Source organism: Toxotes jaculatrix, chromosome 13, assembly GCF_017976425.1.
Source record: "Toxotes jaculatrix isolate fToxJac2 chromosome 13, fToxJac2.pri, whole genome shotgun sequence".
NCBI classification, from domain to species: Eukaryota; Metazoa; Chordata; class Actinopteri; family Toxotidae; genus Toxotes; species Toxotes jaculatrix.
In genome coordinates, this window is record NC_054406.1 from 7,323,974 (window position 1) to 7,335,929 (window position 11,956).

An 11,956-nucleotide genomic window follows, 5' to 3' on the forward strand; every position below is an offset into this window, starting at 1 on the left:
TGGAGCCGCCCAGTTGTCATGGAAACAGTTTCCAAGGTTAAGAATAAAGCTTAGAAAACTTAGATCTCGAAATGTTTGGTTTATCTGAAGACTCTGGCGACACCCAACACACTTCAAGGAAACTGCATCCATGATGTCAACCTGACAGCTTGTTGCTTTTTGAGCTCCTGAGTTTCTTTTTGCAACTTGATCGTTGCAGCATAGACGAACCAAGTCTGACCACGAAGCAACAGGTAAGTATTTTATGTTTTTAAAATGTGTTACTCATGCATCCAGCCTAAAAAAAAATCTTTATAAACTTTCTTTATAAACATGTAAATGTGAAGCCTGTGTTGGCAGCTTATTAATGATATTAATTTGCCATCTGCTGCCAGTTTTCTGACACGTCCTGGGAACCAGACCCTCATGGACTGCTCCGATCGGCTGGACTAACCGTCTGAGACTTTTATGGGCTGCCACACCGACGTCAGGCACTGCGCTTCACCGTGAAGATGGCGGAGGCTGCGGAGGCACCACAACACCGGTTTTTCTGTCACTGCTGTAAATGTGAAACAAACCCTAAACTCCCGGTGAGTCACTTTGGAGAGTGTTTTTTTTTTTTTTTTTATCCCACACGTCCAGGCCTGGGAATCAACCATGCGCCCATAGAGAGAGGAATTACGATTGTTAGAGATCTTTTTTTTAACATGCAAAGATTGATTTTAAACTACTTGCTCTATTATTATAATTACAGGGATCACTAAAGCACACATAGGACAGGCTGATGGTGATTCTTTTTGTTTTTATGTGCGCATAGCATGCACCAAGATCTTACGTTAGAGAGAGAGGGAGTAAAATCTGGCGATTCACGTTGCCATATTTAGAAGCACCACTGTTAGCGAATCTGTGTCCAGTTGTCTTCTGTCAGCTGCGTGTGAGAGACGTAAGAGGGGCTGGTTGGGTGTCACCACATGCACCAGCAGCAGAGACAGGACTTCACACGGCGCCACATACCATAGAGGTGCATTTAACGCCTGCAGCCCGCGTTTGTTAGCCCCTTCTTGTCTCAGTACAGCTCAATTTTAGGATCTAACTCTCTGACTTTTATTTCTCCTGGAGGTGCGGGAGGGAGCGCACCGTGGAAGTCTCTGCTGGAGCGCACTTGTTGCGCCGTTGACGCACGATTACGCAATGATATTATTATGATCAGACCCATAGCACACATGTGAGAGAAAGAGGGAGATTGGATAAATGTGCAACAAATAGCCAAAAGTATGTGGACATCATTGCCTACATATGCGTGTCTACAGTTTTATTTTATTTTTGTTAGCCTATTGCACAGACAGTACAATGCTGCATACATATTAAAGAATCTGTAAACTGGTTATATACTCTCTGTAATAATACCACACTCTAAAAGAGGCAGTGAGTACTTTTACTTTTGATACATTCAGAACAGTTTTAACAGTATTACATGCTTCTGGACTTGTACATCAGTAAAATTTTGAATACAAAGCTAGTGGGATGCCATGCAGTAGGTCCTGCACAGATCCCAGAGCTAAGCCTCACACAACACCTTTGTGATAGACTGGAACCCCAACTGTTAGCCAGGCTGTTTCACCCACCATCAGGTGCAACCTCACTAATGTTCTTTGTGGCTGAATGAGTGCAGATCTCTACAGCCAGGTCCCCAAATCTTGACAAAGCCTTCCCGGAGACTGGAGGTGTTTACAGGAGCAGATAAATATCCATAGTTTTGGAATAAGAAATTTTAATGGCCACATACATTTGGCAGTGTAGTGTATGTATGTATGTATATATATTTTTTTGTCTTGAAGGATTTTGTCTGCCCAAGATGTGACTCTGGCTTCATTGAGGAGGTGGCAGAAGACTCCAGGTACAGCTCTGTGTTGGTGTTTAAACTAAATGTTGTTTATACTGTAAGTTGGAAAACGTACCCCTCAGGTTTATAGAAATGTTTTAAAACATGTACCTGACTATTAAAATACATGACGAGCTCTGAGGAGGCAAGTCTGAAAAGTTAGTAATTTTGAAAACACAAGCTTTTCATCTGATACTTATCAAGAGTTTCAGGCTCTTAAGATTTTTATTTTGCTTTCCAGTCTCCTGCAGGATAGGACATCAGTGGCCAGTGAAGATTCAAACTCGTTGTTCTCAGAAGTATGTCCTTACAAATGGCATTTTAATAAGAACACTCCTCTTTCTCTAAGGCTTTGTTTGACACATTGCTTCTCTGGTCTCTGTCAAAGTTATGGCAGCTGCTGTTTATGGAACGCTCTGCTCTGCTGTCGCATCCACCCTCCTCAGAGTCCCACCCAGATTACAGCGAGCAGGTATCTGCAGGTCAGAGCCGGCCTTCTCCAGTGTCAGTGGGTGCTGCTGAGGCCACGGAACCAGAGTCTCCTTCCCAGCCTGAACATGAGAGGTCATCCAGGCCTGAACAGAGGCCTGCAGTGGAAGGGTGTGTGGACATGGTACACAGAAACATCACCAGCATGTGCTGAACTCTGAGAGTGTAACGATCCTTTAGCATGCCAGTGTTTTAGATATTTCTTTCTATTCATTTTTATTAAAAAGTAGACATATAGATTCAAGAACCACCAATTTGCACAGAAATTCATTAATAATTCTGAAGGGAAGAGGACAAGAGGTTAGGGAATAAGCGCATAACATTAGTCTGTAAGTATTACTTTAATAACTGAGCACCTATTTAATATTTATGAGGTATTACTGGATAATAAGACAAGAAAAATGGGTAAAATGGAAATACCATAACTAGTTTCAAATTAGTTGAAAATACTTGGGCTGATGACATTGTTAAAATGCTTAAAATATGGAGTACATTATTGCCGGGGAGCAAAATACAAGACTTAGCCTGGGAAAGAGGGTGGACATTTAGGGTTTTTTTTAAAATGATGATTAAACTCTGAGGAAGAGTGATGTAGTTTTGAGATTGAGTGTAGACGTTTGTTTACTGTCTTATCTTCAGATCACAAATAATTAAGAAGCCAAATACTTTCACTCGCAAACTTTATTGATGTTTATTTTACAACATACAGTGTAAATGCTACATACATGTTGCATAACACTCCTAATATGTCTATTGTTGTTTTCACTAAAGAGATCATTTGCGTGCATCAGTTGATTTACCAGCTCCAAATAAAAAAATTATTCTTGAATTGAAGCTGTTAAATTTGCCATGAAGTATGTGTTTGTAAAGCACACTAAAGCAGACAGGTTGCTATCTGTTTTTGCCCTTTCAAGGATCGTGCAGCAGTTCTTAGCTGGCCTGTTTTCCAACAACGGAAACCCCGGTGCTGCCCCAGCTGCATTGTAAACGCTTTTTAATTTTCGATACGCATCATTTACTTTTGATTTCATGTAAATTTGTGTGACGGCCGCCCTCACTCTTTCCTGCTTTCTTTCTGTTTGTCCCTCAGATCCAGCATGCTACAGTTGTACTCAAACCCAGGAGACTATGCTTGGGGTCAGGGAGGTCTGGATGTTGTCATCACAGAGGTCAGTGATGCTGTTGAAGTTGTGGCCACATTATTGATTGCAATGTGTTCATTGCCCATTTTCTCCTATTCCAGTCTACATACCCAAATTCTGTTATGACCAAGTTATGAATTGTTTATTTTTCGTTATTCACAAGACTCTTTTGTTTGTTGTCTCTCTGTTCTTCTCTGTCCCCTATTCTTCCATCTATACATCTGCACTTTTTATTCCTTCCCTCACTCACCTAGTTGTTAGGACAGCTGGAGAGCACAGGTCCACCCCCTGCAGAAAAGGAGATGATCTCATCCCTGCCAACAGTTTGCATCTCGCAGGAACAGACAGGTGGGAATACCAGCATGGCAAACTGGGAAGGAGAGATAACAGGACTCCTTCCTGTTATCACTCCTTCCCTCCTTTTATCACTCTTTTCCTCCTCCCATCTTTCTTTCTTGTGTCTTACCCTTCCTAGTCATATCTTGCCTTTCCTCATCCTCGTTCCTTTTCTCCTTCTGTTTTTCCTTCCTTTCTCCTATCCTTTGTTCCCTCTTCTCATCTGTCCTTTCTTCCTCCCATATTCCCTTTCCTTCTCTTCATTGTAAAGAGGAACACATTTAGCCATGGTGATGGGTATGCCATTATTAAGTATCTTTGGTCTGGATACAGGCTACTTCTAAAAAGATAGTGGCTTGTACAATTCATGAAGTTGTTACTCCTGCTTAATAAAGAGCTGCTAAAAGATAAAACAGGCTATGTTGGCCAAGGATATAAGAAAGGTAAAAAGGCTACAGTTTTCCAACCCCAAAATATTTTTATTCATGCATTATGATGACTTTTTAATGTAAATCATTATTCACTCATGATTAAACATGAAATGACAGGGAACTGCATTACAAAAGCCACTGTGTTACACTAGAGACCTGCCTTTCACATCTGTTATTTACTGAATCTTACTTTCTGTTTCTGTTTTTCTTATTTTTCTCTCCCAGACTGCAGACTGGAGTGTCCAGTTTGCAGGGAGGAGTATTCATTTGGGGAATCTGTCAGGAAGCTACCCTGTCTCCATTATTTCCACAGTCATTGTATAGTGCCTTGGCTGGAGCTGGTAAGAACCAAGAGTGGCTGTGGTCAGTTGGTTGAGGGGTTTGAAAGTTTGTTAGATTTGTCATCAGAGTTTTAACAGTATGTCACACATCCCAAAGTGATGTCTGTGTAGACAACACGGAAACCTTTTTGTTACCAAAAAATGTACTAATAAAGTTTTCTCTCCTCTCACAGCATGATACCTGCCCGGTGTGCCGCAAAAGCCTTAACGGTGTCGACAACAGCCTCCCGCCCACATCAGAGCCCCCAGAGGCCCGCTCCATCAGGACGCAGCAACAAGAGAGGCAGGCGATCTGAAAAACGGGACAAACGACGTTAACTCTTTTACTGTTTTCAAGAGACACGCTGCTCACCTCAAACCTTTACTTCCACACTGACTGCTTTAAAAAAAATTCATTACATGCACCTCAGTCATAAGTTGCAGCTTCAGCTTCCACTTGATTCATGCATCTCTGCTAAGGACCTTTATATTTTCTACACCAATAACTTCACCATTTTTAAGATACGGTACATACAAAAGGACTCGGCAGTTTGCTGACAAGATGTGGAGGTGATGTGCCCTTCCCGCTACACTGCCCTCCTAGGTGGTTTTCTGAATGACTGACTTTGATGTCTTCCACTAATCACCACTGAGCTGCCAGTGGTTGCATAATGACAGGAATTCACAGAGTTATGAAGTAACACTTTTGCATTAAGGCTCTTGGTAAGACAGTTTCTTAATTCAGTATTGTGTTGACCTTTTTGCACCCAATCTGATTAAGCATTTATCTCTTCTATACATAAAACTGTTATTAAAGCCTAACCCTGTGACCCTCACCCTCTGCACCTTTTTCATCTCCTTAATCATGAGCAATTCAGAGGTAGATACTGTATATTCATAGCCATATTGGAGATGTTTTATTTGTCCACCAACCAAATACATTAAATAGTCAGTTGGCAGCAGCTCTGAGTGCATATTTGTGGCTTTTCTGTGTGCCTTTTGCATTTTGTGTTCAGAACTGTTGTAAATGCTTAATAGATGACATTAGCCTTTTGTCAGATTTTAGACCTCAACAGAGTAGAATACAGTAGAAACATTTACTTGAATACAGTATATGTACAATACAGGAGATAGAATATAATATAATGCAATGAAATCCAATCTATCTAAATAGAATCAATTTCAATATAGGAGTGTATACCATGTTGCCTATACAGTAGAATGTAATGGTTGGCCCTGATGAATAGGATAATTACTTGATCAATGTCACTCAGACTGCTGAAGCTTCATAACTTATTATTTATTATTACCTTGGAACATGTTCAAACCGATGACTGAGGATTTTGTCCCCCATCACTTCCACTGAAAGGACTGAGTACAGCAAGCAAAAACTGAAATGTTCCCTTAGGCACCTGACAAGTGTTTGAAGACAGACTTGAAAACACGTGAACCTACCCTTTAATGTTAATGACCTGTTTGGCAAGTGGACTTAGCTAATCGTTTCGGATCTGAAGAGAGGAACAACATCCTTATGGAGCAGAATGATTTATTTATGGGCTGAAGGGCTCCCGTTGCCTTCTCCGGTCTGTACTGTTTATATACTGTAACGTTGTGTTGACAGTCTCTGTGTCCGGGCACCGCCAGTTTGACAGTTGACTGTTGCATACCAGCAAAACACACCCTCAACCAGGCCGACACACAGCCTTCCACGGCAACCGAAAATAGCAAAATAATGAAGCAGAGACATTTTTTGTCAACGACCAGGGGACCGCAGGAACCGCGTACGACCGACATTTGCTCTCCTCTCCTCTCGTTTCCTCCCCTCTCTTCTCCTCTCCTCTCCCCTCCGCCCTCCTCGGTCCGTCCTCCTCCCTCCCTCCCTCCCTCCCTCTCTGGGACCGAGAATGCCCGTGTTGTACTGGCACAGTAGCGATACGGGCTGAGCAGACATGGAGGCCCGATTAACGAGAGAGGCCCGTGCTGACACATCCAGGCCCAGCTAACGGCGTGTCGGAGTGGATTTCGGAGCATCTCGGGAGATATTACGGATACCAGTTGCTGTAAGGAAAAAGGATTTTAGCACCGAGGAAGAAGAAATAGAGGGAGATCCATTTCGGGTCTCTGTTGATTCAACGCAGCCGCCATTTTGTTGACAGTTAGTGTTTTTTTAATAACCTACACGGCGCTGCATCTGTTATTTTATACCACTGGAATATAATTCGCCACATTTTTGCGTGTGTATTTCGGTCGATTTAATTATGCGTTTGTCTTTGAATCAGCGTTGGAAGATTTTTCTGGTTTAGCTGACTTGCTAGTGCATCGTTAGCCGTCGTAGCTGAGATGTAGTAACACGAGTGCCTACGAGAATGTGACGGAGATGTAAGATTATGTGCATCACTTGTCCTGGGTTGTGTCATATTCACTCGGTTTACACAAATTGGACGAAAGCTGTAGGCGTTTGCGACTCGTTTGCTGCCTGCATACAGTACAATTTAAAGCGGTTCACGGCGAAATTAGCCTAAATCGCCCTCAAACAGGCTGCTGATAGATGGCTAGTTAGCCGCTGCCAGTGCCATTGATACAAAATGTAGCACAGGCTGTCTATTATTGGTCGGATGGTAGCTACTAGCTTGTTACAAAATAAACACAAACCTCTTACAATGCATGGGTTATGTTAAGCACAAAGTGGCCACGCTATGCCAGTTGCTTTCCTGCCTTGCCTGTTATCATCTTAAATATTTTGGAAATACATTTTTGGAGGTGATGCTTTTCATGCTGTGGCACTCGGCTTACACCGTCGCAACTTTGTGTTTTGGAGGTGGCAAGGTTAATCAGATTTTTGTACGTGGTCAAGATTTGTGTGCACTGATTTCTGATTGAGATTTGTGGCTGCGTTCAGAATCATTACCTTGTTATAACCCGTTTGGCACATCTGAAAACAGCGTAAACATTTGTTATGCAATTTTAGATGGAACACAAGAGACAAAATATTGATATTAATTTTAGGCTGTGCTTTCAGCTCATGGTACATGCCTTAGATTTAAATCTTGAAGACAGCAATGACTGAACCCAAATCTGACATTTTTCATGTTTTGGTTTTGGCAATTCAGCACAGGAAGATTAAATTATGTGGCCACCACGTTGATACACACGAAGGGAGGACACAGAGCCAAATAATGTGAACACCGTTTCTGGACAATTATACAGGTGAGTGAATATAAAATGAATATGGTTCGTTTTCATAGGTATATGGGTTTGTAGTCGCTGTTGATATAGCTGTATAGATTCACTAAATCAGACTGCTCACTGCTCCTGTTTTGTCAGTCCCTTCAGGAGATTTTAATGTTGACGCACGAGTAGATGTTTGCAAAATTGTTTCGAGACTGCAGGCAGTGTCAACCTAATGGCTATCAGAAACTGCAAGAGCATGCCTCCGAGGCTGGATTTCCTTTCAGCAATTATGAGTATGACTAAACAGTAGTGAATTTGCTGAGTTAATATGAGTACTTGCTGTGAAAATTGAGGGTGATTCGTTCGCAGACTTAGAGGAGTTATTCCCTTGAGGGGCAGCGTTGACTGTACAGGAAACCGAGAGCAGAAAACGTTATTTGGTTTGTTCAGCCCATCGCTGGTCACCCACGTTTTTGCATAACATGAGCGAAAGCGTAATTAATTAAAAAACTTTTACACAAATTCTATGCGCTGTATTTTTAGCCGGTTGATAACACTGACTGAACCCCTCTGGGCTCTTACAGATTGAGGATGTTTGCATGGTGCTGGTCTGACTGACACCTGTCACTCCCGTCCAATTTATTGAAGCCTCCGCTGCATTTCGTTTATCTTAGAGGTTTAAACATTAAAGCCACTTCTTTCATTTGATACCACGTTCAGTTACAATTATTTTTGAGCGCGTCCGGTGTTAGATGATACTAACTAATGCTAGTAGTAAAGGAATTTGGCTGCTTTCCCCCGAGCACGGCTCTGTACTAATACAAATGGAGTAAAAGCCCTGGAAATGACACCGAGCTCTGAGGGCATACGCCAGCCCCCATGTGAATGATGTGGGGGTGGGTGAGTTGGATACTATTGCTATGGCCAAAGGGAAATCAGCAGTTATGAACAACGTGTGCAAAAGTGAGGAGGGAGGGAGTAAGGGGAGGAAAGAAATGGGAGGGGGCGCGGGAAGTTGTTTACTACGTTCCTGCCTGCTCTGCCATTTTTTAGGTTCTTGGCCTGATATTGGTTATTGATTCCATGTTTTTCATATTAATTTCTGACGTTTGTTCTGGTTTTATATGCCCTACTTTCAACTACTTTAATTCCTGGTAATTGTTCAGAAAGTAAATGCAAACAGCAGACAGCCATGACTAATGTATGTCTTCAAAACCAGTGGTGTTGTTATTCTGTTGTTTTGCAGTATAACTGTAAAAGAAGAAATGACTAAGTTTAGTCTTAACAGCTTTGCAAACACAAGACTACTTTGACACTAAATGTGAAAATGATATGTTATGGTGTTAAGGCTTATCAATCACAAATTTGAAAGCGATTCAACCCAGTATCAGATCATTTACAAGAGAACAAGTGCCAGTAAATGACCTGACTTGGCTTGTTAGAGGTGAGAGGAATGTTTTGACTCTCCGGGAGGCTTTTCTCCAGACTTCTGTCAGTAGCCTCTTGCAGAGTTTGGTACTACTGTGGCTTATTTTTGGCACTACTGCTGTCAGGCAGCGGAAGCAGGCAGTATCACTGCAAGCGTTTAGTATAAAAGAATGAGGAGAACATTTGTCACTCTGTGTAAGAAGGACACAGGGAACAGAGGTGGTGGTGGGGGTGGTGGTGAGTGAAATGTGTTTTTGATTAAAGTAGGAACACAGTGACTTTAGTTTGTGTGCTGTTACTACTGCTTTCCAAGTTTGCGAAATAGTGGAGGAAGAGGATGGAAAAGCTTAAAGAAAACGGAGAAAGAACTCAGATTGATGGAGTGTTAAAGAAAAGAGGGAGGTGTGATTTGAGTGTGGTATGTGTAGTGAGGGGGAGTCTGCAGTTTTGAGGCGAAATGGAGTGAGTAATTGAAGTAAACACAGAAAGAGGGCGTGGGGGGAAGTACAGGCCAGACTCCAGAAATTGGGCCGCGTTTAGTGTGTGGTTCAACGAAAAAAATCTCTACTACTGTTTTCCACAGTCATAACCCAAAACAAACATGGTCTAAGTCTCTGTGTAGGGTAGATTCCTTTTTTCCTCTTGCTCTGATGCTACACTGATGATAACTTGTATGACTTTCCTGAGGCTCCATTAAGTGGCTCTTTTAGTGCTCTCCACTAATGTAGGGCGCAGAGAAACCGCCGGCACGTTGACGCTCTATCACTCATTCTCATTTGCTGCTGGCGAAGGCTGGGAAAGGCGGCTGGATCCTCTGTCTAGTCCCAGAGGGCCCAATGTGCTGAGGTCACAGTTCTGAATTGCCTCCAAATGACTTCACCCGGAGAAAGCACCTGCTTGGGGGTGAATCCACATTAAATCACTCAGTGGCCATGGGGAGCTGTAGACAACTTCATTGAATTGGGCTGTCCTCTAAGGAGCACAATTAAGAAACATGCTGCTCTCTGCTGCTGCGGTGCTAACGTAGGGTATGAGCAGTATACCACTATCACAGGCACATTTTCCTTGGAACTAATGAGGGAACTTAAGGGATTGCTCATTTGGCATCTTATCTTGTGACACCTCAGAAGGATGTGGCACCGCTGTGGGATTAACTATTGACTCTGGATGTTGCAGGCTTTGTAGTTCTCAGGTTGACAACTTAAGAGTCCTTGAGCCTAAGGTTACATTTCTCAGGTAGAAGAGTCCCGGCTGTGTAAATAGGTCACAGATTGTTAAAGGCTGTGAGGACGAACACGCCGTAAAAAGTCACCCAGACAGGATGAAGGACGACCTCTAACCAAATAGATGATAAAAATTGTTGCTCTCCGTCTGCTTTGCACCATCATTCATTATAAGACGTTTTATACTTCTCAGTTGTAGGGCAGTGTTTAAAACTGTCACTGTTTGGTTGATGTTCTGTGTTGCGGTGACTAATGTGGAATTTGTTTTTGTCTGCTCCATCCTCCCTTCTTGTCTCTCTCCCTGCTTTACCTGTCTTTACTCCTGCAGTTGAAGGACGGAGAAAGAGGGCTGGACAGCCGAGGAAGGGAGAGAAGCCACCCCAAAACAAGGAGAGCTTCACCCTCACCGTTATCCCCCTCCCCCTTTTCCCCCTTCACCCCCATCCCATCCCCTGACAAAAACTCTACCTGGTATCCACAATATCCCCTCCCTAGTAAACTTGCACACCCCCTATAAGTTCTGATGGATCAGAAGATTCAGGGGGGAACTGCAACTCCTCCCCCTCTTCTCTCAGGCACTCCCACAGGGGAGCGAGAGAAGGAGGGAGGGGGTGGAAAGAAAGAAGAAGAGGAGGAAAAGAAGAGAGACAGAGAGAAAGAGGGAGCTGCGACTGTCTCAGCTGGTACCGGAGGGGCAGGCACAGGTGGTCCGGGAGGTGCCGGCGGTGATCAGTCCCATTTCTCCATCAAAGAGAGCAGCCTGTCCGAGGGCAATGTCAAACTTAAGATTGGCCTTCAAGCGAAACGCATGAAGAAGCCACCTAAGATCCTGGAGAATTATGTGTGCCGACCAGCCTTCAGGGCCACTGTGAGGCATACAGGGCGTGGAGGAGGCAGTGCTCGTGGAAACCGTGCGGTGACTACAGGTGATGGGCCAGGCAGTCAGAACCAGAGTCCCTCACATGGCAGGGAAAAAGAGAGGGAGAAGAGTCCCAGTGTCAACAGACCAGCCTCATTGTCTTCATCAATCCCCTCTGCTAAAGCTCCTACACCACCTCCTCCTGCTCCTCCTCCTGCCAGCACTACCACCCTACCACCCTCCCAAGTAAATGGGAGTGCTCCTGCAAAAAGGGTGAGGAGGGAGAACAAAATCAATTTATGTACTTTGATTAAGCTTTGCCAAAAGTGAATGTTCAGTATTGACTCACCATGTTGTCAGTGTATTATATTTATGTTGTGTACATACTCATGTTAATTACCCTACTTCCTTAAAATGTTATCAGTCAGTCATTGGTAAGGCAGTGGTCCACAACAAGGTTACCCTAGTAATCACCATGTTATTGCACAGATAAAGAGCAGAACATAAATTGTTCTTTAGTATTCTTTGTGTTCTCTGTTGGCCTGTCTCTATTCATCATGCACTGCCCCCTCCGGTCTCCCTCCGTCTGTGTCGTCTATCCTCTTGTCTCTGCCTGGCCATGTCCTCTCCAGCCCCTCCCCTGCATGACCCTTCTCTCTAGCTCTCCCTCTCTGTCCCCAATCTGACCCTGATAAG

At 43.4% G+C, this 11,956-nt stretch overlaps 2 protein-coding genes across 4 annotated transcripts in view; both read left to right on the forward strand.

The window, feature by feature from the left end:
* The first annotated feature begins 134 nt into the window (after window positions 1-134).
* rnf115b (ring finger protein 115b) lies at window positions 135-5,538 on the forward strand. Its single transcript, XM_041053379.1, has 10 exons — window positions 135-233; window positions 375-569; window positions 1,818-1,876; window positions 2,103-2,160; window positions 2,250-2,461; window positions 3,265-3,333; window positions 3,441-3,519; window positions 3,747-3,840; window positions 4,485-4,600; window positions 4,774-5,538. The coding sequence occupies exons 2-10, from the start codon at window positions 492-494 to the stop codon at window positions 4,894-4,896; spliced, it is 888 nt and encodes a 295-aa protein (XP_040909313.1). The 5' UTR covers window positions 135-233; window positions 375-491; the 3' UTR covers window positions 4,897-5,538.
* A 954-nt stretch (window positions 5,539-6,492) lies between these two features.
* ash1l (ash1 (absent, small, or homeotic)-like (Drosophila)) overlaps window positions 6,493-11,956 on the forward strand; it is a 29,622-nt gene continuing 24,158 nt past the window's right edge. For 2 of the 3 annotated variants that reach the window (XM_041052614.1, XM_041052617.1), the window contains exons 1-3: window positions 6,493-6,639; window positions 7,690-7,786; window positions 10,730-11,533. In XM_041052614.1, coding sequence (XP_040908548.1) covers window positions 10,925-11,533 — 609 coding nt within the window. In that variant the 5' untranslated portion in view covers window positions 6,493-6,639; window positions 7,690-7,786; window positions 10,730-10,924. The remainder of the gene's footprint in view (window positions 6,640-7,689; window positions 7,787-10,729; window positions 11,534-11,956) is intronic. The other variant, XM_041052615.1, reaches the window with a different exon arrangement.

Excerpts from the sequence above, each read along its gene's own strand:
- rnf115b (XM_041053379.1), top strand. The coding sequence starts at position 492 with ATGGCGGAGGCTGCGGAGGCACCACAACACCGGTTTTTCTGTCACTGC. Across the intron at positions 3,841-4,484 it reads CATCTCGCAGGAACAGACAG|ACTGCAGACTGGAGTGTCCA; the intron begins GTGGGAATACCA and ends TTTCTCTCCCAG. Across the intron at positions 4,601-4,773 it reads TAGTGCCTTGGCTGGAGCTG|CATGATACCTGCCCGGTGTG; the intron begins GTAAGAACCAAG and ends CTCCTCTCACAG.